Source organism: Trachypithecus francoisi, unplaced genomic scaffold (assembly GCF_009764315.1).
Source record: "Trachypithecus francoisi isolate TF-2019V2 unplaced genomic scaffold, Tfra_2.0 Lachesis_group16, whole genome shotgun sequence".
Classification (NCBI taxonomy): domain Eukaryota; kingdom Metazoa; phylum Chordata; class Mammalia; order Primates; family Cercopithecidae; genus Trachypithecus; species Trachypithecus francoisi.
This window is the reverse complement of record NW_022681461.1, coordinates 50,428,037-50,447,897: the sequence shown is the minus strand read 5'-3', so window position 1 is coordinate 50,447,897 and position 19,861 is coordinate 50,428,037. Positions and strand designations below refer to the sequence as shown.

The 19,861-nt window shown below is 38.6% G+C and overlaps 1 protein-coding gene across 3 annotated transcripts in view; it reads left to right on the top strand.

Moving 5' to 3' along the window:
- The window catches only part of MLLT3 (MLLT3 super elongation complex subunit), a 277,218-nt gene that overhangs the window by 252,453 nt on the left and 4,904 nt on the right, over positions 1-19,861 (top strand). For all 3 annotated transcript variants that reach the window (XM_033237448.1, XM_033237449.1, XM_033237450.1), the window contains exons 6-10: positions 3,291-3,366; positions 5,418-5,547; positions 8,185-8,284; positions 14,134-14,205; positions 15,408-15,479. In XM_033237448.1, coding sequence (XP_033093339.1) covers positions 3,291-3,366; positions 5,418-5,547; positions 8,185-8,284; positions 14,134-14,205; positions 15,408-15,479 — 450 coding nt within the window. The remainder of the gene's footprint in view (positions 1-3,290; positions 3,367-5,417; positions 5,548-8,184; positions 8,285-14,133; positions 14,206-15,407; positions 15,480-19,861) is intronic.

Sequence of the window (19,861 nt, the reverse complement as noted above, 5' to 3'; positions counted from 1 at the left end):
CCTGGGTGGGGCAGCAGGCTGTGTTTTAACAAGTCCTCCTGTGGTTCTATTGTCCACAAAAGTGTGAGATTCACTGCCTTAGATAATTTTAAAGATCTTATCTTCCACAAATGCTTGTTCTGTCTTGACTACTAAAAGCTTTCAGGACATTGCTTTGTTGCCCACTCTTCAGCATTTTATCCTTTTTTATCCAGCTCTTTTGCTTTAAAGTTTCTACTTTAATGTCCTTGTAGAATTAATGTCTTTTTTTTTTTTTTTTTGTAAAACTTCTCAAATACTTTGTGGCAGAGGCAAGGTCTTAATCATAAATGATGAATAAAAAGCCCTTTTTCCTGTTGTGTTATATTCCTATTTGTGGGTGTTTTGGTGATCAGCAACTGTGGAATTATTAACCTTATTTATGGGTAAGAAACTAAAAGAAGGCTGCCTCCTGGTTTGGTTCTGGAATTGACATGATTCCTGAGACAGATGAGTCATGTTTCATGTGAGGTAGATGGAGAGATGTCCACCATCTTCTCTTGTCATCCTAGCTAATGTCATTCTCAGCAATAGCTCTGGCAGAGTGGCTCCTTTAAGTCCAATGCAATGTGAACTGGCCAGGCAGGATGAGGAATTAGAGCTCTCTCAGCTCACTGTAAGGAAACCTCTTTTTCGGCTCCCAGATGGTTTCCAGAGCTATCAAAATAATATCATTTGCAGGCACTTTTCATGGCTGAAAAGAGCAACTTGGAGAGGAAGAGGAGTACTCTGCAAGCCCTGGGAGAAATGTTTTGCAGCTGGGCAGTGCACATAAATGCCAACTGAATGCTCTTTCAGTTGTGTAACTCGCCAGTGGGGCTCAACAGTAGAAGATCCACTCGACAGAAATGAAGAGTACCTCACAGAGCATTTGTACTTGTAAACCAACTTTTCTTTGTGACCCACAAACAGCAATGTGTAAGACATTGTGCTACAATCCTCAAGTCAATCTTACAGTGCTGAAGAGTTGGTAGGCCGCCTGCTGCTCATTAGAGATCCTGTCTGGCTCTTTTCCTGCAGAATGAATGGTAGATTGCTGACACCTGCTTTCCCATCAAGCCTGAGGATGTGAATTGTGCATTAGGAATGTCTGAAAGTGTTTCCTTGTGTCCAAGTTGGTAGAGCTTGGTGCTACCTTGGGAGAAGGGGGTGAGAATTCAGTGCTGGAAGGGGAGATGAGAAAAGCAGTGGTGAGAAACAAATAAAAACTGAGATTCTCATCCTCATTTAGTGATTTCTGGTTGTGCTCTTAGTTTGTCCTCGAATTTGGTCACCTTGAAGTAAAAAGATTTGTTCTATACGCAGGAAACCGCAAATATTCTCAAATACGTAGTTAAGACTATGAGCGTATTAAAATTAGGATGGAAATAAATTTGGTTGTAAGAACATTACTAAGTTATTTTGAAATAAATTTAGCTTTAAATATGTAAAATTCAAGTTTGTTGGTATGATCAGTATCTTTGCACACTTACGTCCGTGTGTCTGTTTTGCCTGTCTTTAGCTGCCATGAAGTCTTTCAATAAAACTGTGGCAGATGGTGGAACACAGGGCCTAATGTGCTGTCTTTAGTCACCAATAAAAAGTGCCTCTTGTATGCAATGCATTATGCTAGTACAAGAGGATTACAAGAAGCACAAGACAGATCCCTAATTTTTCAAGTGCTGGCAGTCTACAGACTATCTGGGAGCAAAGACACATCAGAGGCAGTGCAATACTGTCGTACCTCTAACAAGAAAACATGATACTTCCACTATATTTCAGTGGTTTTGGAGAAGGAAGAGAACTGAGTTGGATGATGTGGAACTTCCTGGTTATAAAAGGATAAGGAGAATTCATAGAGAGCAAGAGATTGAGGTGTGTGTATGACACTCTTTCCTTGCTGCTAATTGGTTGTGGAATTAAAGAGAATTTACAAAAAAGAATGGCAACATTTTCTCTTGACTCATTTGGATCTGTCAGTTGTGAATATTGGCCTCCATTTGTGAACTGTGAATGAAAAGGGTTAGGGTTGGGTCATGGCCTAGGGCCACAGTTAAATTAACTGGCTCATAATGTGATTGAACTAATGACCTTAGCCTCATTACCACTATGTTTTAACCAGTTGAGTCAATCAAATATTACAGAAAGGGTAATCAAGGTATCTTTTAGAAAGAGACCTGTATTTCTCTAATGACCAGTGATGATGAGCTTTTTTTTGTATGTTTGTTTGCCGCATGAATGTCTTCTTTTGAAATGTAAATCAAAACTACAATGAGATACCCTCTCAAGCCAGTTAGAATGGCAGTCATTAAAAAGTCAGGAAACAACAGATGCTGGAGAGGATGTGGAGAAATAGGAACGCTTTTGCACTGTTGGTGGGAGTGTAAATTAGTTCAACCATTGTAGAAGACAGTGTGGTGATTCCTCAAGGATCTAGAACCAGAAATACCATCTGACCCAGTAATCACATTACGGGGTATATACCCAAAGGATTATAAATCATTCTACTATAAAGACACATGCACATTTATGTTTATTGCGGCACTATTCACAATAGCAAAGACTTGGAACCAAACCAGATGCCTATCAGTGATAGACTGGATAAAGAACATGTGGGACATATACACCATAGAATACCATGCAGCCATCAAAAGGATGAGTTCATGTCCTTTGCAGGGACATGGATGAAGGTGGAAACCATCATTCTCAGCAAACTATCACAAGAACAGAAAACCAAACACCACATGTTCTCATAAGTGGGAGTTGAACAATGAGAACATATGGACACAGGGAGGGGAACCACACATACTAGGGCCTGTTGGGGGTTGGGGGCTAGGGGAGGGATAGCATTAGGAGGAATACCTAACATAGATGTTGGGTTGATGGGTGCAGTAAACCACCATGGCACATGTATGCCTATGTAACAAACTTGCACATTCTGCCTGTGTATCCCAAAACTTAAAGTATAATAAAGAAGTATTTTATATCTAAGATGAAAAGAAGGAGACCTGTATAGCAGTAAACATAGGAGTGAAATCAAAGCCAGGCCCTTTTCTCATGTTACACCCAGGTGTTTGTCTCTTCATCTTTGAGTTTTTATACTTTTTTCTGCATCTAATAAAATTAAGATGGGCACAACAAAAGACAACATGACTCTCCTGTGTTAGTAATTTACATAATGAAATGCATCACGGTTTTTGCAGAGGATGGTTTGAGCAACAATACTGTTTTCAACTTTAGATGTGTGGTATCCCATAAATTTATTGATGGTGCCTTTTTATTCTTCTTTAAAGTCTGAACAACCCAGTCCTGCCAGCTCCAGCTCCAGCTCCAGCTCCAGCTTCACACCATCCCAGACCAGGCAACAAGGTATCAACATCTCCTGCAAACTAGGAGATGCTTTTCTCATAAAACATCTTAATGATACTTTGGGAGGAGGCCGATGCAGGTAGATCACGAGGTCAGGAGGTCAAGACCATCCTGGCTAACATGGTGAAACCCTGTCTCTACTAAAAATACAAAAAATTAGCCAGGCGTGGTGGCATGCGCCTGTAGTCCCAGCTACTCGGGGGCGGGCTGAGGCAGGAGAATCCCTTGGACCCGGGAGGCGGAAGTTGCAGTGAGCCAAGATTGTGCCACTGCACTCCAGCCTGGGCAACACAGCAAGACTCCGTCTCAAAAAAAAAGAAAAAACAAAACAAAACATCTTAATGCGTTGATTTATCACCTATCTTATACTGTTTTATTATTTGAATCATAACTAGGCTTTTATGCAGTTGTATTTATTTCCCTTAGGAATGCAGTTGAGTATTGTTCTGATGTGCAAGGCAAGGCTCTAGAAATTCCCCTTTTTCCAGTCCCTGCCATCAGATTCTCATTGCTACAAAAGGATTATAGACACAGCCCATCCCAGGGAGTTCCCAAAGGAAATACCATAGTAAAAGCTTTAAGAGGCTTTGACATAGGGAAATAGGTTTTCATTTTTCCTCCTGGACATATTTTTTTCTGCATGTTAATAGTCTTTTTTTAAAGCAATACTAATTGGCTGTCTTTTAAATATATATTTTTCTTTACTCATGATCAAGTGTTAACTTGAATTCAGAACAAAGACATTTAAACTAGAATATTTAAATAATTTTCCATTTTTGTGTATGTGGAAAATCTTCAAATGTACACTGTTTTTTACATGAAAAATGCATAGGTATCAAAGTAGAATTTGTGTTTTAGCATAGTATTGAACATTACCTTTTTCACTGACCACACTGAATTCCTGATGGCCTTGAATGTTTTGAAAAGGATTAAATTGTTGTATGTGTTTGGACTAAGGCTAAGCTTCCAGGAAAAAAATAAAATAAAAGACAGTAATCGTTTTGGCTATTCAGAGGTCTTGTTTCACTGACTTCCAAAGAAATAAGCCCACAACAAAAGTAGAAAATTTTGGGTTTTGCAGAATGTGAGATTGTAAGGAGTCAAGATAGTAATAGCTTAGATACCCCTGTCGTAGATGAGACTTTAGGAATTGCCTATTCCAGAATGAAAGTGTCTCTCTTTCTTCATTGTCTTTATAACCTCTTCTGTTAAGATTAAAACTACCTATTTTTTTGTCACATTTAGCCTAGTAAAGTGAAAATAAGCCACACTAGTTTGTGTTTGTGTGTGTGTATTTTCATTTCTGTCCTGTTCTAGAATAAAATTAGAGTTCGATTTTTTTTCTTTTTCCTGTCTGATACTGGATACTGTCCTGATTTTTCTGTGTACCTGATTTATTACATGGTCTTATTTATGTTTATACTTGCTGGTATTGTGCCAGTAATTTCTTAAAAAGTAAAATGAAAATTGGCTGCTTAAAATTGCTGCGACAAGACCTTGTGTCCAAGATCAATATGAAGATCAGAGGTAGGATATTACACCATGGAATTGAAATACTTTATAATCTGAACTTGACTGAAATGCTTGCTTGACCTGAAATTGACCTTGAAATAAAAGGAACAGCTAAACCTTAATAGATCAAAAACTACCACACAAAGGCTGCATTGCCAAGAACAAGTTACAACCACAGTGATTTATTAATCTCAACTTTTCAATACATGGATTAACCTAACAAAACATTCGATTTACTAATAGATTTTTCTTCTTCTTTTTATGTATAATTTTTCTTAGGGAAGAAAAATATATAGAAAAAAATTCCTAGAAAATAGAGATTCTTTAGTGAACATTTTGGGAATCTTATGAAAACAATAGTGTTTTGCCAGAGATTGCATTTTAGAAACTATACCAAATTTGCCTTGTAAATTGTATAAATATATGTTATGATTATTTTTAACAAGTCTTCAGTGCTGGTAAGCACCCCACTGTTTCTAATATGACTAAGTGTGTTTGAGTATATGTTTGATTGTCTGTGGTTCATTGTCATTACTCAGGTCCTTTGAGGTCTATAATGAAAGATCTGCATTCCGATGACAATGAGGAGGAATCTGATGAAGTGGAGGATAACGACAATGACTCTGAAATGGAGAGACCTGTAAATAGAGGAGGCAGCCGAAGTCGCAGGTGAGTGTCTTGGAAGGAAAGGGGTTGCCTGTGATGAAGTCAGACTCTTTCACAAGCCCTGCTGGGATGATCACAGCAAAGGTGTGAAACACCAAAAACGGCAGTAGATGGTCACATTCATTTGATGCAGGGTCTCCTTGGCATGCCTACACCTGCTTTACAGGGAACTATTTCTCCTTTTTCTTAGAAAGAGACTTTTCCTCTAAAAATTTTATAAGAAAAAGTCACATTAGATGTCCTTGTCCTTGGAAATGTATGCCAAGTGGCATGACTGACTGTTGAACTAAAGTCTGTTTTCATTTGAAGAGTTTGTGTCGATCGACTGCTGGAGATAGTCTTAGAATTTAAAGAAATGTGTTTGCTGATGGTAGTTAGAAATACATAATTGGCTCTAGTGAATTATGTGTGTGACCTAATTAAAACTAGAATCACCTATGTGTTTTCCAAAAAATAAATTCCTTTTAAGTGTGCTGACAATTAGGTGCCTTAAGTAGCTTTAATGCTGTGAGGCATAATTCCATGTTATAAGATGGTAGTTCATGTGACTTATAATTAATAGTCAACTTGAAATTGCCCTGAGGATTTTATTTCTTTATCATAAGGAAAACAAATAGGCATGCTTACTTTAATTTGTCTTGAGTGGAAAAAATACAATCTACTTGAACTTAAAATCCAATTATATTTATAATATATTGGATTAAATCTTTCCCTATTATCCATTACTGTGTGGAAGACTCTAAGATTAAAAAAAAAAAAAAAAAAACTGCAGTCTTAACCCAAGCTAGAGAGATGATGATTCCTAATTGCCAATGCTTTGTCCTCTGAAAAGAGCCTCCTTAGGGTGTGTGCCCCATCAGATATCTCAGTGACTGCTTTTTATGGTCGTATTCAACCCCTGTTTCTCTCCTTGTCTCTCAGACTTACCTGTCAGCATTCCTTTTAAATAGGAGAATATAACCTCTTTAATATGACCATGGCCTTATAACATTTCCCTTTAGAAGTCTTTTGTCTGATAAAAAGGAAACTAGTAGAGGAAAAAAGACCTCAAAATGACTGAAAATTAAAGTAGCTTACTTATACCAACCAAAATCCTGACCACTGGCTGCTCTCAAATTTAGCTGATGAAAACTGCGTGACTTATTTAGATGATTTCCCAAGTTGTTATTTAGAAGATCTGGATATTCTGTGATTAGTTGCTGCCCACTACTTATTGCTGCAACCCCTGAGTCCATGTGGTCATCATATAGGCTTGTGAGTCATCTGATATAGATACACATTGTGGGGGCTGCTTTTCTTGTTCCCTGCCTGACATGTGCTGTGTTAGCATGGCAGTGCCAGTGTAACATTTGATCTTCACTGCACTTGTGAAGTCTCAACTGTTTAATCAGTTTAAATACTCAGCCTTCCACTTCACTCAAGAAGCATTTTAAAACAGCGCTTCAACTGAACACTTCATTAATGTAATTTAGTTAAGAAAAACACGTCCTATCAGTTTTTGCTAAAAGGATGTCCCAGTGTATCCTTTTCATTTCCTATCTTGTATCTTGTCTGTCTGAATACATTATAGAGCTAGAATGTGATTGCCTATTCAGAGTGAAAGAAAAACTATCCTGATTTCTAAAACAGTTTCTGTTTCTGAGAAGCATATTACATTAGGTACTATATAACCAGAGAGATGGGGAGCAAACACTGAAAGGACATCTCTAAGGGAGGACTACATTCAGCACGGTAGAATAGAGAAATCTCTCCTATTGTGGATAAAAGAAAATTCCATTTTCTTCTGAAAAAATGGGGAGGAGGTGGTGTGTATTGTCTTTAGTTGTTTAATTTTTAGAAGATATCATTGTAGTTTTCCAAAGCAGTTATTCCAAACATACCATTTCTTTGTGGTGTTGTAGCGTATTTCCAATGAATTGTTTTATCAGTGTTGAGAACTGGAGACAGCCTTGAATAATGACACAGTAGAAATGATTGGTAGTGGTTCTAGCACGCCGGGCTCCACATGTTCAATCCTTAGATGTCACTCTGTGCTGTCAGTGGTGCAGGGCTGTTTTCCACATTCTTTACGAAGTTTCATTTATGTAGTTGCTTCTTCCCCTGCAGCGCGTATTCTAGACATGTTTGTAACTTTTTCATCTGTAACAGAGAGGAGGAAAGGAAAATAAAGGTAGTAATCTACACACTGTCTTAATTTTGCTGATCTTCTGTAAGCTTGAGTAGCGTGCTTGATCATAGTAGGTGCATAGAGCAGGAGAAGGGAGATGAATGAATAAATGACCCCAGTAAAGTATAGTGGCTGAGCACTAGCTTTGGGCCACATTGCTTGTATTTGAATTCCAGAGCCACCTTGTATTTGAATTCCAGAGCCACCATTTTTACCTATGTGACCCTAGATGAGTGACCCAGTCTTTCTAAGTCTCAGTTTACTCATCTGTGAAATAGGAGATCATGAAAAGAGAAATGGCAGGTAAAGCACTTAACACAGTTCCAGTTACAAATACATGTTAGCAGTTGTGAGTTAAAATGAGCTTGTCAAGGGTTAGTGTTTGGATTCTGTGCTTTCCATGCCTATTTCTATGGGTATTTCAAGAATCATCTGTTTGTAACGATGTTCATAACTTGTCTCTTTCTTTTCAGAGTTAGCTTAAGTGATGGCAGCGATAGTGAAAGCAGTTCTGCTTCTTCACCCCTACATCATGAACCTCCGCCGCCCTTATTAAAAACCAACAACAACCAGGTAAATTGTGGGGTTTGCACTTTGCAAGACTCTGCAGAGCTAGGTGTAATCATTTTTACAAAGCATGCAAAACTTTCATCCCTGAATTTTAAACAAACTTCCTCTTGTTACCAAATAGATGGGAGGCCACAGCCTTTGGAATAAACACATAGTTAGGGTAAAAGAAGTTCTGGTGTCATGAGAAGATGAATGTGTTCCATCTGATGGGTTAATTAAGTTGGTACAATAAGAGAGGGTGACAAAAAGTATTGCCAATTTACCGTTTACTCCTGATTTCTATATACTTTACACCTCAGTAGTAAGTAGGTGCCTTAATTAGGAAGAATATGACCTTTGGGGCTAGTATAAAGCCTGGTTCTTTACCACGGGTAATTTACTGGTGGGAAATTAACTTTTAGCTTTTGATTCTCAGTTTCGTTATCTGTAAATGACAATAACACTACCTTTTAGGTTATTGGGAAGATGACAGATAATATATGTAAAGAGCAAAAGGCAGTGCACAGCCCCTACTTGGCACTCAGTTGATGGTAGTTTATTATTATAGGTGTTTGGCCTCAATTTTCTCGTCCAGGATAAAAGGATTATTACTTGGATTTTAAGAAATAATTAATAAAATGCTGAGAAAATAATGGTCATTATCATTGTTACAACTTGAGCTAAAGGAAAGCTTATTAATTTGATAGTCAACTCAAAATACAACTATTTGGATAAGATCTAGGCAGAACTTTGAAGGCTATGATAAAGAGCATTTGTTAAATAAATTAAATTGGGATATTTTCTTTACCAACTAAAATGAACTATTTTCAGTATCATGAATAATGTAAAAGCCTCATTGAGCATTGAATTGATACTCTCATTATCATAAGTTTTTCTTATCTTTTAGTGTCAACAGATTTCCTATGACCTCTACAATAACTGCTTAATTCAAGTCACTATATGAATAGTAACTTGAAAACTAAACAACTGTGTTTTTCTGAAAATACTCTGTTTCACAGGTGTCCTTCAATTTTAAATAGTCTTGCCCTTAAATTTGTGGTCTTTGTGTTACTTGTAAAATGTTAGTTTATAGCTGAAGACTTTTTCTTTTTGCATTTTATTTAAAGCACTGGCAAAGATCTCTTGTAGTTTAAAATTCCTCATTTATAAGGTTTGTCTATAATGCAAATCCATTCTTGTTAAGTAGGAATAATACCAGTACTCTTTATTTTACCAGTTACAGTTCAACTGCAATTTCTTTGTGTCCTACATAAAAATCAAAGTCCAGCCTCATTATCTCTTATAGATGGGGTACTCAGTGAGTTATTCACTTCTTTTTCCATATCCTGGCTCTTCCCCATCTTCAGGGCCAGCCGTACTCATGGCCCGGGCGACTTTTACCTCTGGTGTAGATGCCTGCCACCACAAGTCAAGCATTTCAGAGGAAAGTAAAAAGAGGAAAGACATACACATCATGGCCAATCAGCTGAGAACACTGGACTGGTTAAATAGATAATTTGGGATCCTTTTGTAAATTTGTGCTTCAGTGAGAACTAGCATTAGGATAGAATTTGAACCTTGGTGAGGTTTTTTTTTTTTTTTTGAGACGGAGTTTTGCTCTTGTCGCCCAGGCTGGAGTGCAATGGCGCAATCTTAGCTCACTGCAACCTCCGCCTCCTTGGTTCAAGTGATTCTCCTGCCTCAGTCCCGCAAGTAGCTGGGACTACAAGCGCATGCCACCACGCCCAACTAATTTATGTACTTTTGGTAGAGACGGGGTTTCACCATGTTGGCCAGGATGGTCTCGATCTCTTGACTTCATCATCCGCCCACCTCGGCCTCCCAAAGTGCTGGGATTACAGGTGTGAGCCACTGCTCCTGGCCAATGATATTTTTATATCCAACTTAAGCCTATTTCAGCTTGATTTCTGTATCCAGTGGGTGGTGTATGAGAGCTATAATACGTCATGGGCACAGCAGTGGCAGGGCCAGGAGTGTAGGGCATTAGGCTCTGCTTTTGTGCCGCTCACTAATCTCCTTCAGTATCTCTCCTAATCATAGTGAAAAGTGGGCTTGCTAGGGAATGCAGCTCCAACAAGCCCCTTTCATGCCCTTCAAACCTAATGGCTTCCCTTAAGCCCTTCCTGAATGGGCAGTCTTGAACCGACCTTGGCCTTAGGGAAAGGTTTAGACTCTTTGTCAGACTGTTTTTCACCTGTCCAGCAAAACAAAACCAAAAACAGATAGTGTCATCTATCTGGAGAGGGTAAAAGTTACCTTACCTGATTAAGTAGCATACCCCTGGTTCCTTGGCGTGTTTATTTGGCAAATATCGCTTCACACATATGAATCATCAGTCTGCCAGTAATACTCTATTATGTGTCACTTTCTCCATGCACCTGTAAGCATGGTGAGAAAGTTCATATGCTTCCACTGGAAATATATATACCATGAGAGGGCTTACCTCCTTAGAGCTATGTCTTGGAGCCAAGAGGACAAGAAACGGTTTCTTAAACCTTGTTTAGTATTGATTTCCTAGCCCCTCAAATCACTTGCACTGGGGTCAGATGTGATGCTATCTCTTTTAAGTCAAGCTTCTGGGACTTAAAAAAATTACTAGTATATCTTAATTCTCTAAGTTGATGATGCAAGAGAGCAAAAATTTCTTTAAAATCTAGAAGTCAACTAAATTTCACTCTAGAATGACTTTTTAGTCGTATTTGAATGTGTGTGTATGTGTGCAGGAGGGAGGGAGAAACGTAGGTGGAGAGAGACAGGGATAGAGAAAGTATGAATCTGAATTTTCACAATAAATAAAGAGTTGAGAACATACTTGGAAGGACTAACTCCAAAATGGGAACACTCTGAGTTTCCTTCTTCCATACCCCTCTCCTGTTCTCTCTCTATGAATTGAGAATGATCTCTGAGTTTGGTAAAGTACCAGGCAAAGCTGAATTGTCCATTGCCTTTTCTCAGATCTTCCAGGACTAGAGAAGAGGGGAAGTACTAATGGAGTCAAACATTTTCATACTGAATAAAAGTGAACATAGAGTTGCATGTCAACCAAGCAAGTAATTAACCTGAGTATTGTTGGGAGCTACTGTCATTAGCATGAAAGATCTATCAGTAGAGAATCCATCTGTGAATAACTGAGTTGTCATTCTTCATAAAGGGTTACAGAAAAATATAATCTTGAAAGTTTGTCAAGACATTTTCTCAGATTAAAGACAAAAGTGCTACTAAACCACAATTCTTCTATTTTCAGAGACTGCTGTATCTATAAATGGTGTAGCTAGGCAGTCTGGGTGGCTCTGCTTCTCTCAGTACAGTTTAATAGGGAATAATAAAGAGTGTTGCATCATTTCAACCAGAGATGGTTTTTTCACTCCAAACCTCCCATATGTGAAGTTCAAACAAAAACAAAATACCACATCTTTTTTAGCCAAAAGCTTGGCAGGGAAGGAGGGGAGAAAGGACTTGAAGGAAGGAAGTGATCTATTGGACCCGAGTTAATATTCAGAATATCATAAATCACCTATCAGCCTGCAAGGCATGTTGAATGAAATTAAAAAGAGTCTATCCAGTTAAACTGGTTTAAAATAAGGCTGTGGAAGACAAGGTGTTGTACTTTTTTATTCTGGAGTTGTTTCCCTAAAGATAAGAAATGATCATAAATAAAACAATTGTCTTCAGCAGGGCTTAGCTCTCTCAGAATGAGGTTTTGACAAAGCTGTTTATTTTGGAGCAGGGAGAGATCAAAGAAGGAAGATTAACTGAGCCCTCTCTGGGCAGCCACTCAGTAACTTGAGGCGGGTCACTGACACCCAGAGCTTTTGTTCCTGCCACTGCAGCTTCAGAAGAAAGAAACTAGGATTTCAATGTATTTTGGCCTTCTGTGCTGTAGCACTTATGGAATGTGCAGGGTGGGACTTAAGCATCCAAATGTTCTATTTTCTGCTTTGAAGAAAAGGTGGCAGAACTCTCTAAACCTAGTTAGCAAAGTTCTATTGCAAATACAGCGTCCTCAAGTCACTTCAATACCCAGAGTATAGGAGTTGGAGGAGGGGATCGTGGGAGGCAGCGGGATATGATGGGAACAAAATTCAGTTCTGTAATGCACAAGGCAAGCAGGCAGGGACTTTTTTTTTCTTTCTTGCCTGAAATCTCAGCGGATTGTCTCTGCATGCCCAGCCCAGTATCTGAGTTGGCGAGGAGTGCCATCTACTGACCTAGTTACTCTTAGGTCTCAGCGCTGATTTTTCCCTTGAGGTCTCACTTCCAACAACAATGGAGGAGGACATTCTGAATGTAGTGGAGTATTTGGTTTCCTTTACAGTGGAGCATGTTAAAAATGATTGCCTTGCCTCTGCTAATAAGTAATTTCCCTGTGTTGCCAAAAGTATTGTATTTTAAGTTAGCCTGGTCAAATTAGTCTTTTGGTTATCTTCATAGTAAAAATGATGAAAAAAGCATGATTCTCAGGAAAGACTGTTAGAAAGACACTTTTTACCCATGCATTATTCTCAATTAAAATAAAAATTTGCCCTTTCAGGAGTATTTGGTCTTTTCCAGGATGTCATATTCCTATCCTCATCCAATAAAATGTTTATTAGTAGTATAAAATGTAAAACTGAATGGGAATCTGAGTGTTATCTTGTTCATTTCTCCCATTTCATCCTTTGCAGTCCAAAAATATTAAATGATAAGGCTGAGACTTGAACTTGGGCTTCTGAGCCTAATCAGTTGCTCTTGCCGTTACAGATTAAAAGTGGACTTATTCTTAAAATCTTTATGTTATGGAATGTAGTAAACTCATGGACAGAACTGTTACTAAGTTAGGGCAGAGAATGGGTAAAGAGAACAGTAGGAATATAAAACTTCTTAAGATAAAGTAGGTCCTTTATTTGGTGTTTTCCTCCTTTAATATTAGTCCCCAATTATAACAACTCACTTCATAATGAGTTATAATGGAAAATACAAATTACTTTGCTTTTTGTGTTTACACACATTTGTAAGCACTCATCATTTATAAATTTAGTGGTTTCAAGCTTTTTCAAGTGAGGGCCATTTAAAAATACTTACCTTTTAATCCTCAGTTTTGAAGATGCTGTCGAAGAAATCAGCTGCATTTATTAAATAATAATTTGCTTCTCCTTTTTATTAAATAGAAACATAGCTTCCCACCAAAGCTTCTATACAGTACGTAAAACTATTCATAACTTAAGTTGTAATCAGTCTAGATAAAAGGGAAAGCACTTGGTGTTTTACCAAGAGTAAACATATCATTTCTTAAAACACAGAAGATAGTCCTATCTCTTTATTTCTTGAATTGGAGGATCCCAAATTGGGAGCAACTAGTATAACTCATGGCCATCTTCATTTCCAAAGCTGCATCAGTTTTGTGCATATGAGTAATTTTAGAATGTGAAAGTTAGGTACTAAAAAGGGCATTTGAGTATTTGTTTTTATCATCCCTAGCATACTGAGCACTAGTAGTCATGCTGAAACAGCAGAATGAATAGGAAAAAAATTCTTGCCAGAGGGAACTATAATCTCAGTATAACTCAGCTGCTATACATATGGTGAGAGTGTTGTCGCAAAAGAAAAGCAGCCTTGGAAGCTTAGATCAATTTCCTTATCATCAACTGTTTTTTTTTAGTTCTACTCCTCTGACTCAGCATTTCAGATCTAAGTAATTTATTTTCCAAGGAAAATAAGATTAGAGAGAAGAAGGAAAATGTATAGAAAAGAAATGCTATTTGGAAAGTAAATGTTACTGTACATTTCATTCAGTGAGTGCCTTTGTTTATGTGGCTGGTTAGCTAAGAGATGTTTGAAATAAAATTTAACACAGTGTTCTCTTTGATCCCTAGATTCTTGAAGTCAAAAGTCCAATAAAGCAAAGCAAATCAGATAAGCAAATAAAGAATGGTGAATGTGACAAGGTGGGTTTCCAGTCTGTTACTAGCAGAGCTCCAGCACTGACAAGCCTTCTGTTTCTTTGTGTTCCCCTTGATCATCCTTGCTGGTTCTCCTTTCATTTTCTTTATCAAAGTGCCCAAGATGCCCAAATGATGAGTATTGAGTCCCAGTGCTTTGTAGTATGTTTTCCATGTGTTGTTTATATCTTCAGTATTAAGCTTGGTCTTATCTGTCATATGCCGTGTTGCCTACATTGCCAAGGGATTTCAGGCATATTGAATTGGGAAGTAAGAGAATTGTGGTAGAGGTAGCAGGTTAAGGAATCTCAGATGTAGATGAGCAAGACATCTGATGCTAGTGCAGTTTGCTTTCCCAGAGTGTGCATCATGCTTCTGAAATCTGACTACAAGACCTAATGGGGTTAAGTTACCTGGTTTGGACAGGGCCCTAACCCTGCTTTGTAGGGCCAAGGCAGACCTCTGTAATGCTTCACGAATCTTTCATTTGCCTTTATTGCAAATGGTGCTGGGGGCACCCATGCAATTATGCTAACAAAGACTCGTGAGTCTGAGCATGTGGAAAGAGAGGTACCCCCTCTCCCCTTTCAGGGGAGCTCTTCACAAATCAGATGATAATTAGTGATCCGTGTTTTTCATAATACATTCTTCTGTTCTTCTGTCACTTGCTGGCATTGCTTACTGCAATGTTTGGTATGACCAGGAAGCCTTTTTAAAACAAAAGCAAAACAAACAGGAAAACCCCCACAAAATTGCCCTGACTTAATTGGTAATGTACATTGTTGTTTCCGTATTCAAACTTAGAATTTTTTTTCTCTTAGAAACCTTCTGAGATTCAAGAATGGAGAAAAAAATGAAAGTAGCCTTTGTTAACATGTTTAAACTCACAATTTAGCATTGAATTTCCCTACCTTTTGTAGAGATGTTGGAGGAAAGTGCGTCTACTGACTTGAATCTTCATAAGAGCAATTAAGTCCAAGAATTCCCTCCAACTCCCTTTTTAAAGTTGGTGTGATAAAGGTAATGGCTGCTCTGAGACAGGCTTGGTCTGCAGAGGCCTTTGGGCACTGAGTGCACGCAGCCTGGGCTAGAGTGGTGTAATGAGAACCTCCAACTGCTGCTGCTTGTGTGTTTTTACTTACATATTCGTTTATTTTTGAACTACTTCTTAAAGTGCTTGTCCTTTTGGGGACATTCTTCTCTTTCAGGCATACCTAGATGAACTGGTAGAGCTTCACAGAAGGTTAATGACGCTGAGGGAAAGACACATTCTGCAGCAGGTGAGAAATGCTTTTTAGCACAACCCTTTCCAGAAACATCAAGACTTGGTTTGTCCTGAAGTAGTGTGATAGCACCTGGAGGCCACTGCAGCCCCACGCTATCAGAATCTGGCGAATGCCACCTATAGACGTATTTGGGAAGGGTTCTCATTTCTGAGGCCACCTAGAAGTCTGCGTTGGAGCTCTATGGCAATTATTCTCCTCCTCTAGTGCTGTGGATGATGAGATCTGGGCAGTTTGGGAAGTGATGCTGGATTGTAGTGATCCCTCAGCTGGCTGGTGTAATGTGGGCTGAGGGAGGGGACAGTAGGAATGCAAAAACCTTTGGGGCCAGGCTTCTGGTTTCATGGGAAAACGGTGATAAGAATTTGAGTTAAGTGTTGTAAACATTTGTGATTCAATTTAGTAAACTTTGCCAGTGATATTCTAAGGAAAGTAAATATTTTCTTCATTTCCCTTATCTTGTACAACATACATTCTATTATTATGAACTCAACTGTGGAATACTTGTAGTGGAATACTTGTAAATTGGGGAAACTTCAATTAATACAGTTTGATGTTTTAATAAGATAAGAAGGATGGTTTTTCATTTTCATCCAGTTAATGATGTATGCCTCTGTTGCATTACCAGCAGCTATTGGTAATTTTTTTTAACACCCAAAGAGTAGAATGTGTGTTCTAAATTCCAGGGCAGATATGTAGATTGTTTTCACTGTTTGAATTTCTTTTTTTTGTTTTACTACTTTCAAATGACTTGACGACATTAATACTTAATCTACCCCAGCTGTGTGTGTGTGTGTGTGTGTGTGTGTGTGTTTTTAAACATTTAGTGGCTGGGGGTCACATTTATATTCTGTGTACATTTTTGCTTACATCTCTAAATACATAATCTCAAACTTGCCAAGTTTCCTGACTGGCCTGATAAGCTTTTTAACCCTTGTAGAGTTTTAGATTTGAACAAAAGACTACAGACCTATGATTCTTAATTGCAGATAAGTTGCATTTCTTGCAGTTTCTTTTTAATTAGTATGGGTAAGGAAGCAGGACTTGAGTGGCCTACCATAAGTGGTGGTCTAGTACTTTGCTAATATTCTTCTTAGGCCTCTTTTGAAGAACCGAACGTTGTTTTACCTGTCACTTACCAAATATTTGGGGCTGGCATAATGCTAATTGCAGATTTGTTGCATGATCTTTCTCATCTCTTCCCAAACACCAGCTCCGAGGCACTGTGGAGCAATTGTCCAACAAAGTTATTTATACCCAAGCTGGGCCCAAATAGTAAGTCTCATAGGAGGTGGGACAGATGTTTGTGCAGGGTTGGGACATCTTCACAAAGAAAGCCTTGCCAGTGAGTCAAGGATACTAGGCCATTGGGCAGATCTTACCTTGGGGTGTCATTGGCATTCCCAATTTAATGTTGTCCTTTATTTTGACCTTATAAGAATTGTGAAGGAAGGTGGCTTACTGGAGAATTCCATCCAAGTGGATTATTTTAGTATTCTAGAGGGAGAGAGTAATATCTATGAATTTTTAACCTGGCATAAAGGCACTCCAGGGCACACAGCATTTCACCCTAATTGCATTCCCAGGCCGGTTGAAAGCTCTCAGTCTTTGGCCTTTTGCCTTGTAATGCAGCTGAGGCTTGTGATTATGATACCATGATGCATGTCCTGTCACGGTTTACTGCTTAATTAATTCCTTTTGTAAAACATAGCACTATTGAGGACTAATGTTATTCTCCACCTTGAGGGCTGCTCATCTCATGGAATGCATTCCACAAAGTCTACGTATTCTCTGCCGTGCAGACTTGAACACCTGAAGCAGAATTTCTAGTGGGCCCAGGATCACATCTAGGTCCTTCCCTGTTAAATGCATCCTATCCAAAAATCTGGCCTGACGATTTTATTTGGCTCACAAAAAGTGGTTAATAGCCTTGTTTTACTCTGGGGGCATGTAGTCCTGGCACTCGGCAGCTAGTTTAATGAACAGACAGCATTGGATCAAGGAGCCTGTGTTCCTAAGCCACTTTTTCAAAGGGTGTAAATACAATAGAGTAGACACAGTCAGATCAAGAGAAGTGATTACCTAGGACTGATGAATAATTTGATTCCTCTTTAAACCACATGTTCCACATTTATTTAGAAAGTGACATTGAACACATCTAACATCCCCAGCAATTCGCTCTAAGCCTGGATTTGCATCCACGTTTGGGAGAAGAAAATTCTGTGGGAAACCAGGTTTCCTTAGAGAAAACTAAATTGCTTAGTTTAGCAATTTAGAATCCAGCCATCATTCTTTTCGAATTGTCTGCAGGGAATGGGGAATCCGTGGCATGTTAGAATATTCCTTCTAAGAACCCAGAGAAGCCTCCCTGAGAAGTGTTCTGCTGAAAATGATGTTCTCCATCCTGGGAAATAACTTGTCATATCTCAGCACCCCTTGTAGATTTGAGCCTGATGGCCTACCCCTTAACCAAGGGTAGGGCACACATTTTTATGCGATGGTAGTCAGCGCTTTCCAGACCATAGTAGAGGCCATTCTATGGGAAGACCTATGTTATCCCAGACCTGGCTCTACTCCATAGAGAAGCAGTTAAAGTAAAGCCTGTTCATTACTTCTCACACAGAGAAGAGGCTGCTTCACATGGAAAGAACCCTGGTTTTTGAAACTATAATCAGACTAAAATCAGTGCATTTACCTTTTTATAATTAAAAATTGGGGGAGCCACAGATCTGACAAGTGGATCTCACCCTGTTTAAAACAAAATGAGACATCCACCAGCCTGCGTAGTACCCCTTGAAAGGCTGATGTGGCAGGAAATAATCCATCATGAATGTTTTCACAACAACCATCATCTGAAGAATGAGTTAAGCAGTTTACACACTCTTCCTTTTCCACTACCCATAAGTACCCGATTGCCTGTTTTTCTTATCTGCAGTCACTCTATCTACTATTATTATTGTTTTGGACAGACATTAATTATTGTACTATGATGCAGAAAATGACATCAAGGTCAAGCCACACTGCATCAGCAAAGAGGGTATTCCTGTAGAAAGGCAGAGTGGAGTTCTTCAGGCACTCGTGGGGTATGTTCAGGCTTTGTGGCCTGTGTCAATGGAATAAAGCATGTTAACGTTGTTTCTGATCTGACTATCGGGATTCCTGGAAAGAAATGCACACTTATTTTTCTTTATGGAGCCCTTACTTAAATGATGATGTGGGCACATGCTCTAATAATTCAAATCATTAATGCTGTTCCCTTTGGCAAATAATTCCCAACTCCCCAACTGCTGCCACTGCTACTACATTAAGGCTGTTTCTCTGCATCTACCTTGATGTATTCTTATGGGCTCCCATAAAAATGTGGGGCTCATTTAGTTAGATTTATCAGATCCCCTTTATATCATTGTGCATGTGTGGCTGCAGGCCGGGCACAGCATGCTCATAGAGGAAGTAGGGGTTGGTGATGGAAATACTGGAGATCTGCAAGATAGCACAATGCATGAGAAATGCCCGGGCTCAAGTTTCTAGTAGGCAAAAGTGTTTATATGCTTTAAAATTAAGTAGCTTTTTTCTAGAAGGGATTTTTTTATTGCCCAGTTTTCTATTTGCTGTTAAATAATTAGGGAACAGCTATATTGGGTCATGGAAAACTGTTTTCTTAAAAGAATTAGTTACAATTTTTTTTTTATTCAAGCAGGCCTTTCTGAGTTTGTTTCTGCATTTTCTTGCCTTATTTATTTTAGTGCTAATGAAATGGCTAACACTCATTGGGGGCGGGAGGAAAAAGCATCAGGTCTGTAATTCATGTGCAGTTTAGTTACCTCCCAGATAATTAAGGATCAGTTTATAAGGTAATCATAATCATGTTATCCTGACTTAGGTAGCAATTTACCATTTATAAAAAGCTTTGCTTATGATATCTTATTTGATCATCTGCCCAAACTTGCACAAGTAGAACAGGTAGCGTTACTCCCATTTTCCAGATGAGGAAACTGAGGCTCAAAGGTTATGATGTTCTAATACCATTGAAAGAGTGAGCAGAGTCAGAACTTGATATGCCAAATCTAGACCTCTATTCTAAATGCTTTGTCAAGTACCTACTGGGCAGCTGGCTGGGGGAAGGAGTCAAATTCTGGTCAGCTTGTTATTTCCATTGTATAAATTTGAAATTATAATAGCTCTGAAGAGACTACTTGTTTCCTTCCCGAAATTTACACATTTTTCACTAGATCCATAGTATTTTTGCATAAAATGGTAAAACTAAAAATTTATTCCAGAAAATACATAGTCTTAGTTCAATCGATGTTAATTATATAGTAAGTATATGATTGAGCATAGCTGTGTGTTTGTGGTTCTGTATGTATGTGGATATGTGTGGA